The sequence below is a fragment of the Peromyscus maniculatus genome, chromosome 1, assembly GCF_049852395.1.
Source record: "Peromyscus maniculatus bairdii isolate BWxNUB_F1_BW_parent chromosome 1, HU_Pman_BW_mat_3.1, whole genome shotgun sequence".
Classification (NCBI taxonomy): Eukaryota; Metazoa; Chordata; class Mammalia; order Rodentia; family Cricetidae; genus Peromyscus; species Peromyscus maniculatus.
In genome coordinates, this window is record NC_134852.1 from 108727125 (window position 1) to 108739213 (window position 12089).

The following is a 12089-nucleotide window of genomic DNA, read 5'->3' on the forward strand; positions in this document are numbered from 1 at the left end:
CGAGTCTACTAGGCTATACCAGGTCATAGAAGAACAGTTCAGCTCCCTTCTGAGCTTCAGTCTCCCCATATATGAAGGAGCACTAAGCCCTCTCATAAGAACCCAGAGCAGGCCGGGCGGTGGTGGCGCACGCCTTTAATCCCAGCACTCGGGAGGCAGAGCCAGGAGGATCTCTGTGAGTTGGAGGCCAGCCTGGTCTACAGAGTGAGATCCAGGACAGGCACCAAAACTACACAGAGAAACCCTGTCTCGAAAAAAAAAAAAAGAACCCAGAGCAGAAACTCACACAGACCCCACGTCCACAGCAGCACCGTTTACACTAGCTGAAGGGAAACAACCATTTCCCATCAGCACGTGAAGAAGTAAACAGTGTGGTATATCCATGTGGCAGAGTATTAGTCAGCCATGAAAACAAAGGGAATTGACCCATGCCACACCGCGGATGAACCCGGATGGGACTGTGATAAGTGAGTAACAGACTGAATCTAAGAGCCGAATCCTGTGACTCCACTTGCACGAGGTACCTAGGTGGTGGGACCATAGCACCAGGAGGCAGAGGGGAGGGGGTGGGCCGGGGGGTGAAGGATGGGAGTTACTGATGGTGGGTGGACTGACTTCTGTGTGGAGTCACGGAAAGGGTGGTGGTGATGACTCACAGCACTGCAAATGTGCCATGCCCTGAATTATAGTATAAGGCGGTTATCATGGCAAACTGTATTGTGTGTGCTTTGCCACAATTAAATGTGCTTAGAAAGATCAGCTTTTGAAGGGCTGGGGATGTAGCTCAGGGGTCGGGTACTATAGTAGCACAGCTTTTGACCTCCCAGTATCGTAAGAAAGAAAAAACAAGGCCAGAATTCAGGAGGCAGCCAGGTGGGTCTCTGTGTTCCTGGTCTACCTAGTGAGTTCCAGGCCAGCTAGGGTTGCACAGTGAGATGGTTTTTTGTTTGTTTGTTTGTTTGTTTGTTTTTTAGGCAAAAATAAAGAAAAAAGCAAAGCACAGGATGGCATGCTTCCTGTGGCCTCTTCTTGTCTCCTCTGAACTCTGCATCATGTGGTCTCACTCCTAGCCTAGAGAGAGAGAAGGTTGGGGCACAGGCAGAAAGACACCCCACCAGCACCTGTACCTTGAGTCTCGTAATAAACAATGCCGGCAAAGTGGTTGATTCCAAACTGGGTATCGTGGCTGTTCTTGGGCGGCACATAGTTGGCATTGAGCCTGTGCTGTGAGTTCAGTTTATGCAGCATGGTGGCATCTGTGCCCTGAGGGAGCAGAGTGGCCATTGCTAAGCCGCTGCTTTCCAGTGGCTCCCTCCCCATGTCCTCCCAGCCCTCCCCTGTCTTTCTCAGTAGCTGCCCCCATCACACAGCCTCGATGCCCCTCTGTGAAGTGGGTGAACTGGAACCACACACCACTGAATGCACACTCCAGTCTATGGCAGCTCTTCTCATGACTAAAATCCTGGACAGCTAAGGCTGGAGGATGTCTAGAGCCCAGGAGTTCAAGGCCAGCCTGATCAATATAGCAAGATTCGAATCTCAATTTCTTTCCCTGAGGACAATCCTATGTTCCCATCCCCTAATCAAGCCATAGTCCATCATCTATCCTGAACCATCTGAGTACTTAGATGTTGAGAGTTTGGCCCAGGGTCCAGTAGAATGCAGGTAATCCCTGATCACCATGTCAACACTCTGCAACCAGCCCAAGGCACCTGGGCAGGCTGCAGATGGGGAAGCTGAGACTTGGTGCGCCCACCTTGGGGAACTTGCTCTCCTCGTCAATGAGGGAGATGACATTCATCGGCCGGTTGGCAATCATGTCGAGCGTGTCCTGGTTGTCAGTGAACTCAATATGTAGCCAATCAATGCTCTCAAGATCATACTCTTCCTGCTCCAGCTTGAATACGTGCCTCACGAAAAATTGCTGCAGGTGCTCATTGGCAAAGTTAATGCAGAGCTGCTCGAAGCTGCGAAGGGCAGAGGACCATGGACACGTGGTACCCAACATCTGCCCTGTCACCCAGACCCGGCTTTGCCTCTACCTGCAGCATGACCTTGGGCATAAAGCTCCCATCAGGTGGGCTGGAGTGGGAATGTCAAGTCCAACCCTTACGCAGAAGATGACTCTGGGGACTGGCAAGGGCAAAGGACATGCCCAAGGTCACTGAGTACCAGAAGAGAGGTAGGCCAGAAGCCAGGCTCAGGGCTCTTTCCTTGAGTGATCAGGCCCCACATAGGGTCCACCAATAAGGGGGGAAAGATCAGAACACTAGGAAGGTGGATCATAGAGAGATACCAGAATCACAGAGAGGCCAAGGCTGACAAGATCCAGCAAGGAGAGGGAGCCCCGATGCCAGCTCAGCTGAACAGCAGCCTCGACTCTCATATTCAGTATGGTAGTCTGGGGGACGCTGTGACATCCTGCATTACAGTGACTGTGGCCATAAGCTCAGAGACCAGAAACCACCTCCCAGGTACCCAGGACAGTGTAAGTTTCTTCAGTATCCAACTGGGCTGGCCTCAGCTGAGCTGGGGCTGGGCATGAAAGGGATCTCCAGGATGACTGAAACACAAGTTTCCCACACTTGGGGGGTGTTCTTGGAGGGAGGCGAATGCAGCCTGAATAAAGAGACATGGGATTTCCCAGGCGTGGGGGTCCCTCACACTACCTGTTCACAGTGAAGTTCTCAAACCCGAAGATGTCCAGGAGGCCGATGGACCGGCGAGAGTTCTTCACTTCCTGGGAGGGAGGCTTGTAGATTGCGGCGTTGATCTTGTCCACAATCCACACAAAGAGCCTCCCATAGATGCCCTGAAAGGCACCCGTCAACCATGGGGCAAGTCAGACCCTCCTGGGAGGCAGTCCCCACTTCTAGACCCTTTGTGTCCCTGCTCCAGCCTCGCCCATGCTCTTAACACCCCCAAGCCTTCACTCGGCTGTCCCTTCTATAGCATCCCTGCCTCAGCAACTACTTATTTGCTCCCTTAAAAACTCCCCTGACCCTGAAGCTGGAAGGAGTCACCTTGGGGTCCAGCAACTTCACTTGAACGTCTCCCCACCTTCTGAACACCTTGAGGGTCCAGAGTCCGGCACAGGGCTGGCACGGACTAGTGACTTTGTGACTGGCAAGTACATGGGTATGGCGACATGAGGGTTGGGAATCTTCTACCCAGCCAGATCTCATGAGTCCTAAGAGGACTGGCTGAGGACAGCTGATCAAAGCAGGCCTGGGGGGACAAAGCAGGGTCCCTTGGGGAGTGCAGAGCCAACTCCTACGGGATGCTTGGCCTTTGGGCTCAGAAGATGACAGAAGGAACTTGGACATCACAGAACTAGAAACTCTAGCCTGGCCTCTAGCCCAGGGACTGCCGAAGCAAGGCCCAGCTTGGAAACACCTGCGCCTGTCCATCAACAGCTCAGACTTCTGCGGGGCAAAGAGAACAGACAGCCGCTCCTCTCACCCACCTTGACAAAGGCGTCTCGCACATCCAGGGCCTGCTCCCTGCTGAGTGGGGTGGACACTGTCTCCCCACGGGTGATGAGGGTGCGGCTGGTGAGGCAGTTCATCAGATCTGGGGGGTTCACCTAGATCAGACACCCAGGCGTTGGCCCAGCCGAGCTCACCCTGACTGCCTTTCATCCCAGCTGGCTCCCTTTCCCCATCTCTTCCCCAGCCCAGACTCACAGTGCCACCCACTGTAGGAACAGTGGCCCAGGACCGCACAAAGCTGTTCCCTAACTGAACAGAACTTTCCTGTCCAAGGGCTCCACAGCCGATTCCTACCCCAGCCCGACTGAGTCAGAAGTTGGCCTCCGAGGGACAGACAGAGGGGCAGAGGCTGGCACTGACCTCGAGCAGAGAAGCGGCTGTGGCCAGTGATGGGGAGAAGAGGACCTCACAGGCATCCAAGTTTTCAAATGTACGGGCTGCCAGGAGAAAGGGGCACAGCGTCGGGAAGGGAGGCAGAGGGGCAGGGGGACTCTGAGGAGGGGCAGGCTGCCATGTCTATTCTCAGGGACCTGCCCTGTCCACAGAGAGCATCATCCCTGGCCAATATACAGCTGATGAATGTTCTCATGACAGCGCGGGGCGCCACGAGGGTAGTACGAGCCTGAGATTGTCTCAGGACATTCATTCACTGCATGAACTTCCCAGAGCTTCGGTTCTGCCCAGGACCCATGCTGGGCGCTAGTGAAAAGGCAGAGTGGACCCCGGTGCCTTCTTCCAATGGGCCACCTTCCACTCTGGTATGCAGTGGTGCCAAATAAGTGTGCACGCTCTGCTTTGTCTTGCCCCTTACAGACAGCTGTTTGGTCATTCACACCACAGTATGAACTCAAAGATTGACCCTCTCTGGAGGACACTTAGCCTTAAGGAAGAAACCAAGTATGGAAGAGGTCTCACAGGGTTCCTGTTACGTCAGAACACCTCACCCACCAGCTCTGTGGTGGGACTGCCGCACAGTGTACCACCCCTGAGGCTGACATCCTCTCAGCCTGCGTCTCATATACCTGTCATGGCAGACAGCACTACCAGCACCCCTGGAAGCTAGGTGCCATGCCACCTGAATGGGGTGTGGCATTGTGGCACGTGACATCCTCACCTTCGTACTGCAGATTGCCCATGTGTAGGATGGCAGCCAGAAGCTTCGAGATCTCCCAGTTCTCCGTGTCTGTGAACATGAGCACTTTCATGGCTGAGCGGATGTTGGCATACTCCTGACTGTCCACCCGGCCTTCACAGGTGATGCAGTTACCCTGGGGGTGGGGCATAAAAAGGAGGACAGAAGGGTGCTGGGGGGGGTCAGGAGGGCCATGGCTCCAGGATATCTAGAATACTCCTGAGGGGCTTCTCTAGGGCACCCTGCCTTGAGGAAGAACTGGGCACTGACACCAGACCCACCCCATCATTCACTTCACAGCTCACAGCTCACAGCGCCAGCACCTCACCAGCTCCTCACAGCCCCAGGGTGCCCAATCTTAGGGAACTCCCATCAACTGTAACCATGTGTGAACCACAGAGGGCAACTATAGACACGGTCTGCTCATTGGTGTGTGTGTGTGTGTGTGTGTGTGTGTGTGTGTGTGTGTGTGTGTGTGTGTGTGTATGCGTGCGCGTGCACCAGCCAGCTAGTTACAGAAGTATACTGAAATCCTGCCACACCCACACCACCTTTAAATCCTGGGCAGGCTCTCTCCAGGGAGGTGGAGTGGAGTTCTCAACCTAGCCTGCTGTGTGCACAGGCCCTAGAACAGAGGTTCTCAATCTTCCTAATGCTGCGACGCTTTAATACAACCCTCATGCTGTGGTGACCCCCAACCATAACATTATTTTCATTACTACTTCGTAACTGTAATTTTGCTACTGGAGGCCCAGGTCTCAGCAACCAGCTCCCACAATCCTAGAAGGCCCAGCCTATGTGTATGAGCAGGTCCACGTATGTAGATCTGTGGCTCTTGTGTGCTGTGTCCCCCTGTCCCGTGTTGACCTCGAGAAATGCATCTGTGGTGAGAAGTCACTAGGGACATGTGCCCCACTGAGGGAGGGCTTTAAGGCACAAACAAGCCTGGGTGGGCTGGGACAGGCAGGGACAAGGGAAGGCTTGGAGCTGGGACAGAGTCACACTGGTGAGTCTGGTCTTGTCTACATGACTGAGACAGGTGTTTACCCCCAGGTGTCACCTGGGCCTCACCATGGCCAAGTAGTTATAGTCAGCAGCCTGGCCTAGGCCCAGCTTCTTCTTCTGCTCCTCGTTCATGCCCTCCAGCATACAGTAGAACACATGGTAGTTCCTCTCGTCAGTGGCCTGGAAGCGGACACCAGTATCGGGACCAGAGAACACGCGTGGGCAGGAATTTCACAGGGGACCTTGGACACTTCGGGTAAGTGCAGCATGGTAAAGGGTGGCACGGACCACGTGGACAGTGGTGCCCACCTACCCAACGCAGGGACGACCCGCACTAGGAGCCAGGGCTCACCTGGCGGCAGACTCGCGATTTCTCCAGCAGGTACTGCTCTATTTTGGCCCCCTCGATGGCACCACGCTTGTTAAAGTGGATGTCAATGTACTTGCCGAAGCGGCTGGAGTTGTCATTGCGGATGGTCTTGGCGTTCCCAAACGCTGCAGAGTAGTAGGGAATACGGGTGAGACTGGAGGAGCATACGGGGGCGGCGCCAGCACCCGGCTCACCCTCCAAACCTGGCCCTACCTTCCAGGATGGGAGTGGCCTCCAGCACCTGCTGCTCGATCCAGGAGTGCTGTCCACTGATGGCCGCCAGGAACTGCAGGATCAGCTTTGTGCTCTCTGTCTTGCCCGCTCCGGACTCCCCGCTGCAGCAGAGGGTGGGAGTGGCAGGATGGGCCTCAGCCCTGGCTGTCCCGCCCAGCTGATGTGTCTCACTGTAGGCTGAGGACGGCCTGGCTCTCAGGGAGCACAGGGCTCCGCCACACCCCCATCCCTGCTGGTCATCGAGCATGACCCATGTGAACTGCTCAACTGAAGCTCTTGGCCTCTTGCTTGGGAGACAGATTTCAGCTGCCACGGCTTAATAGGAAACCAGCCCTTGTGGTGTTCAGAGGAACGTAAGATCTGAGAATGTGGGGGCGATTTATACACTGTGACACAGCACCGAGGGCACAGCCAGCTCCTGGGGACCATCATGGCGCTCTAACCACAGGGACAATCGCTAGTGTCGTAGCAGGAGGGCAGAGACTGGAGCTCACACCGGGAGTGGGGCTGGCTGGGCCACCCACCTGATGATACAGCACTGGTCCCGGCTGTTGCGTTTCATGTTGAAGTAGCAGTTGTCCGCGATGGCAAAGATGTGCGGGGGCATCTCCCCTATCTTCTTGTTGGTGTATTGGCGGATGTGCTCCGGCGAGTAGATGGAGAGCAGCTGGTAGGGGTTCACAGCCACCAAGATGGAACCCGTGTATGTCTGCAGCCGGCAAGGGACAGGAGTTTACACGGTCAGGTGGCGAGGGTCGGGTGGAGGGAGGAGGGGACGGCAGGAGGTCCCTAAGCCTGGATTACATGATCCTGTCTGCTCAAAGGATGTGAAGATGAACGAGACATTTTCAGATTCAAAGCACAAGGCAGGGACAACTCAACTACCGGCTCCCTCCTTCGGCCCGATCTCTGCACCTAAGGCTTTTAAAGCAAGCTTCAAACACTGTGTGGTGTTCAGAGGGGAGACTGGGACGGTAAGGAAGTCACGAGCGGGGCCTAAGTCAAGTCATAAAGAGCAGAAGGGCTGAGGCTGGACTGTGGTCCAGAAGGGGCTGGGATTTGGGGCTGGGGGCTCAGGGACTTTTTCTGCAGCTCCCCCAGGGCAGAGGTAGCTGCCGAGCCCACGGATGGAGCTTGGGGACCCAAGGCTGTTTCCATTCTGTTCCTGTATGGGAGCATGAACAATACTTCCTGCCGTGCCCTGGGGTCCCATCACACAGGCTCCATCTGCAGCCACAGGAGTACTGGGACACTGTGACATCTCCACAATCCTTTCTGTCACTTCCCCTGCCACTGAGCTTCTCGGGGTGACTCTATAGGCTGGGTCATTAGGTCCAAAAGGGTAAATGACATTGCCAGGGCAGGGGGAGGCAATGGAGGTGGAGTTACTCCCCCTACTCCCAGCTCACCCCAAGCTAGGAAAGGTCAGGCCCTGCCTGTTGTTTGTTGGTGACAGATGTTTGATGTCTGGAGCCTAGACAGGCTGAAGACAGATGTCTCTACACAGGGGAGGTGGCAGCCTCGCCTGTCTCCCCAACCTCTGCCGCCCTTCCAGGACTCAGTGCGCGACACCAGAGCGGCCACCATTCCCCAGCAGCTCAGCCCAGCGTGGCATGCGTGGCATGCGGGGAAAGCAGTTGTGGTACCCAGCCCAGGCCTGGGGAGCTGCGCAGAGAAGCGCTGACCAAGCCTGGAGACCCCAGTTCCAGAAGCTCCCTTCCCCTTCAGCCACCTCCTCTAAGCCCTGCAGCCAGGAGCACCCAAGATTCACTTTCACAGCTTGGCTCAGAGCCAGGAGCCTGAGTAAGAAGAGAAGTGAAGCGAGGAGGCAGAGAGGAGCAGCCCAGCCCAGCCCAGCCCAGCCCAGCCAGCCTCACAGCCTCCCGGGGGCTGCTGCTGCCCCCCACTCACCAGCCCTCCACAGTTGGTCTGTAACAAAGGAAGGAACAGGTAGAGACAACCAGTCAATGGGAAAGAAGCCACAGAGAGGTCTCCAGGAGCCCAGGCCTAGGCTAAACGATGGGGTGAGGACCCTGTGACCCCGCCCCCCTGTTACAGCTCCATCCCACACAGCTATGGAACACAGCGGACTCTTGTCTCCAGATGGGGAGCCCGTCTACGCCTGAGAGTCAGCCTCAAGGAGTATCCCTTTGGCCAGCCTCAGTCTGGTCATCTGTGAAAGGGGATGACTCGCTGCCTCCTTCCAGAGCTGCTGTGGAGACTAAAGGACCAAGGCAGCATCCTTGCTGGGTACCAGGGGCATAAGTGCCACCTTAATCTCTTCTTAACACTTGCTCAAGAATGTGACATCTGTCACCACAAAGCCACTCCCCAGCCCTCACCATCAGATCCCAGGAGCCCCTCCATCCTTCAGTGGGAGGTATGGGCTGGCCAGCCACAGGGATAGAGGCCCAAAGGCCATGACATTTGGGGGGGTCTGCTGGAGAAAGGTCATTCTGGCAGCCATAGATGACAGATGTCATTTACCCTTTCGGACCTAATGACCCAGCCTATAGAGTCACCCCGAGAAGCTCAGTGGCAGGGGAAGTGACAGAAAGGATTGTGGAGATGTCACAGCGTCCCAGTACTCCTGCGGCTGCACATGGAGCCTGCCCTCCACCATTGCTCCAGGCTCTTTCCATTCCGCTTGCGACCCAAGGGCCTCGTGAACTCAAGATTCTTCAGTGTCCCACCCCCGGAGGTCACCACATGATGGCCGTGAGGACTCCCAAACCAGCACCCCTCCAGCCCTGCTCTCAGTCTCCAGGACCATCACGCCCTTCACCCAGATGGACCCGCCACTCCTCCCTGTCATCAGGCCACTGTCTCAGCTGTGCTCCCTGGCCCAGGCTCCCAGATCCTTCTTGGTCTCCTGTGGTGCGTCCCCACCTGGCTCCTGTTCCCACATTTGCTCCATCTCTCCTCCACTTGCAGCCTACAGCTTCGCTAGGTTGTAACCAGGTTGTTCTCTGCTGGGACCCACCCATCCCTGCTTCCTACAGCCTCAGAACATGGTATTCATCTGTTACTCTGTCTTGCAGATGAGGAAGTCCTCCACTGAACCTGTGGCCCAAAGTCCTTCACTGTCCTGCTGGACCAGGCTGAAACACCGTCTGCCCCATGTCTTTCACCATGGCAGCCCACATGTTCCCTACAGTACATTTTATTGGATGCTTGGTGCTCTGGTTCAAGGTCTTTATCTCCCCAATGCCTAACACAGAATACAGGACACACTCAGCAGTGCCCGTTAAGTGATGAGGTGATTGGTATTAATGGTTTGAGTGGGCAGCATCGGATTATCTCCAGGGACTAGCAGGGAAGGGAGCTAGGGAACATCTGTTAGCACTCAGGACCAAGCCAGCCACATTACCAAAAATGAGGCCTAGGATAAAAATGGTGGGAAAGACAGACTACTGTGAATAGATATACTCCTGTCTGTGGAGAAGAGAAGTTCACACATAGGTGTGCACACATGTGAAGGTATATACACATGTGTGCACACATACGTATGCCTATTCCACACTTGAATGTATACATAAGTACTCATAGTCAAACACATGTATGTGCCTGTGTGTACACACAGATGCGCACATACACATATACCATCTGAGTACATACAGGCACACACAGTCTTTCCCCTGTGAGAACAGTGAGATGGGCGCCATTGTAATCGGTCAGAAGGAATACTCCAACGGTACACATCTGGTTGAGACTATACCATGCAGGGCCAGTGAGATTGTTCAGGAATTAAAAGCACTCACTGTGCAAGCCTGATGACCTGAGCCCAGAACCCCCTGTAAAAACTGAATGCAGAGACACGCATCTGGAAGCCCGGCACTCCACAGGAGAGTGGCCCGGAAGTTCACAAGCCAGCTAGCCTGCAGTGTGCGGCACAGCAGAGCAGCAAGAGAACTCCTGCCTCAAAACAAAGTGGAGGAGAGAACCAGCCCCCCAAAATGTCCTCAGCCTCCCACGTGTGGCCGCTGAGGTACATGAGCACCTGCACACATACGATAAATAGTTCACTTGACAGTACTCAAAACAAAGCCGTTTTCTTCAGTGGGAAGGATGTCCCTGGAAGGGAGTCAATACCAAGAAGATCCTGGGGGCGGTGGGGGGGGGGGTGCAAGTCTTCGAAGCTCCAGATGGGAGGCGTGGCCACTGCTTTCTAGATAGTCCTAGCTGTCGTTCTTAATGAATTAGTACCTTAAACTTTGCATTTTAATTTCTAGTACCACAAATATCATCCTATGACCCAAATGAACAAAAGTCTTTGGCCCCCTCAATAATTTTAAAAGGTTTTGGGTTCTTATGATGAAATCATGGTAGCTTCTGTTCGCTAAGTGTCTCCAGGGCAAGTGTCTTGCCTGTATAAACTGCCTCTGGGACCCCCAAATGCATTTGTTTCTCTGTGGGACCACCTCTCTGTGGCCCACTAAGAACCGGTAATGCAAAGCTACACAGAGAAACCCTGTCTCAAAAAACCAAAAAAATAAAAAATAAATAAAAAGAACCAGTAATGTTCCTACAGGGAGAGGTGAGCTGGATGGTTCTAATTAGAGTCTCTGGTCCTTCTTTTCCCTCCCTTGGGACACACGCTACTTACAGCCCCTCCCCCCAACTTGAGGCTTCCAGGCCAGCCCCCATCTCACACCAAAACACAGCAGGGCAACAGCTTCCGGGTGCCCCAACTGGCAAGATGCTAAGCCTGTCCCTGGGCAGCCCTGGCCCCTAGTTTCCAAGCCTATGAGTCCTGTAAACCTGCAATAGAACAGCTCCTGCCCCAACCTCCGTCCTAAAGAGCCCAGAGCCTGGGCCTGGGAGGAGGAGCCTCAGATGGAGCACCCCAGGGCAAAGCTGACAAAGTCCCAGGAGTCTGGACCTCTGGGTCTAGCACAGGGGCAGCGATGGGTGGTACTCACGTAGATGAGGTGGTCTCTGTAGCGAATGAGCAGGTTGCGCAGAATGCCTGCCTCATTGAGATCCCCCAGGCGGATCATGTCCTCCACACCATGTACCGAGGTGGGGTGCATCGGCTTGATGTGCGTGGCATTTTGAGGGGAAATCCAGTGTTCCTGCAGGCAACATAGCCCTTCAAGTCAGCTGCCACTCCTGGGCCCAGGCTGTCCAGAGGGATGGAAACAATGGGTCTGTGAAAGGGTCCAGATCGGCTCTGACTAGCTTGAGTCTGGGGGTCTTACTGGTCTCTACCCATCAAGGCAGCTCTCCTCCTCTTGAAGAATCTATCTACAAACATATAAGAAGGGCAAGGCAGAGACTTTTTCCCCACCAGTGGTTACCATTAAGGGGATCACCTGTGGTTGTCATTAAGGGGATCAGGTCCCCCAGGCACTTTGAAGGCTAGAGTGAAAGCAAAGGACTGGATTTAAAGGGCTTGGCTTCAAGGCCAAGCTCCATTCAACAAATACATAAAAATAAGTTTAGCGAGTTCAGCAGGGCTATTGTAGGCAGGGTGTTGAGGACCACCTCTCCATAGAGGTCGCGTTCAAGCTGAGATCTGGATGAAGAGAAAGTTTCTGTAAGAAGTGTGGAAAGGCCGGGCGGTGGTGGCGCACGCCTTTAATCCCAGCACTCGGGAGGCAGAGCCAGGCGGATCTCTGTGAGTTCGAGGCCAGCCTGGGCTACCAAGTGAGTTCCAGGAAAGGCGCAAAGCTACACAGAGAAACCCTGTCTCGAAAAACCAAAAAAAAAAAAAAAAAAAAAAAAAAAAAAAAAAAAAAAAGAAGTGTGGAAAGAAGGTCAGACCTAGGGGCCGGCAAAACGAGCCCAGCCCAGGAGGTGTGGGCGTAGCATGTGAGGGGTGCGCATGGGCAGTGGCAGAGGGTCCCACCAGGGT

General features: G+C 54.6%; 1 protein-coding gene across 2 annotated transcripts in view; it reads right to left on the bottom strand.

Moving 5' to 3' along the window:
- Positions 1-12089, bottom strand: part of Myo7a (myosin VIIA) — a 73381-nt gene that overhangs the window by 43865 nt on the left and 17427 nt on the right. The window contains exons 4-15 of one of the 2 annotated variants that reach the window (XM_042280167.2): positions 11155-11307; positions 8144-8161; positions 6757-6941; positions 6212-6333; positions 5981-6123; positions 5695-5808; positions 4606-4759; positions 3852-3928; positions 3467-3586; positions 2670-2812; positions 1757-1967; positions 1128-1263 (exon numbers count right to left, since the gene is read on the bottom strand). In XM_042280167.2, the coding sequence (XP_042136101.1) occupies positions 1128-1263; positions 1757-1967; positions 2670-2812; positions 3467-3586; positions 3852-3928; positions 4606-4759; positions 5695-5808; positions 5981-6123; positions 6212-6333; positions 6757-6941; positions 8144-8161; positions 11155-11307 (1576 nt within the window). The remainder of the gene's footprint in view (positions 1-1127; positions 1264-1756; positions 1968-2669; positions 2813-3466; positions 3587-3851; positions 3929-4605; positions 4760-5694; positions 5809-5980; positions 6124-6211; positions 6334-6756; positions 6942-8143; positions 8162-11154; positions 11308-12089) is intronic. The other variant, XM_006979887.3, reaches the window with a different exon arrangement.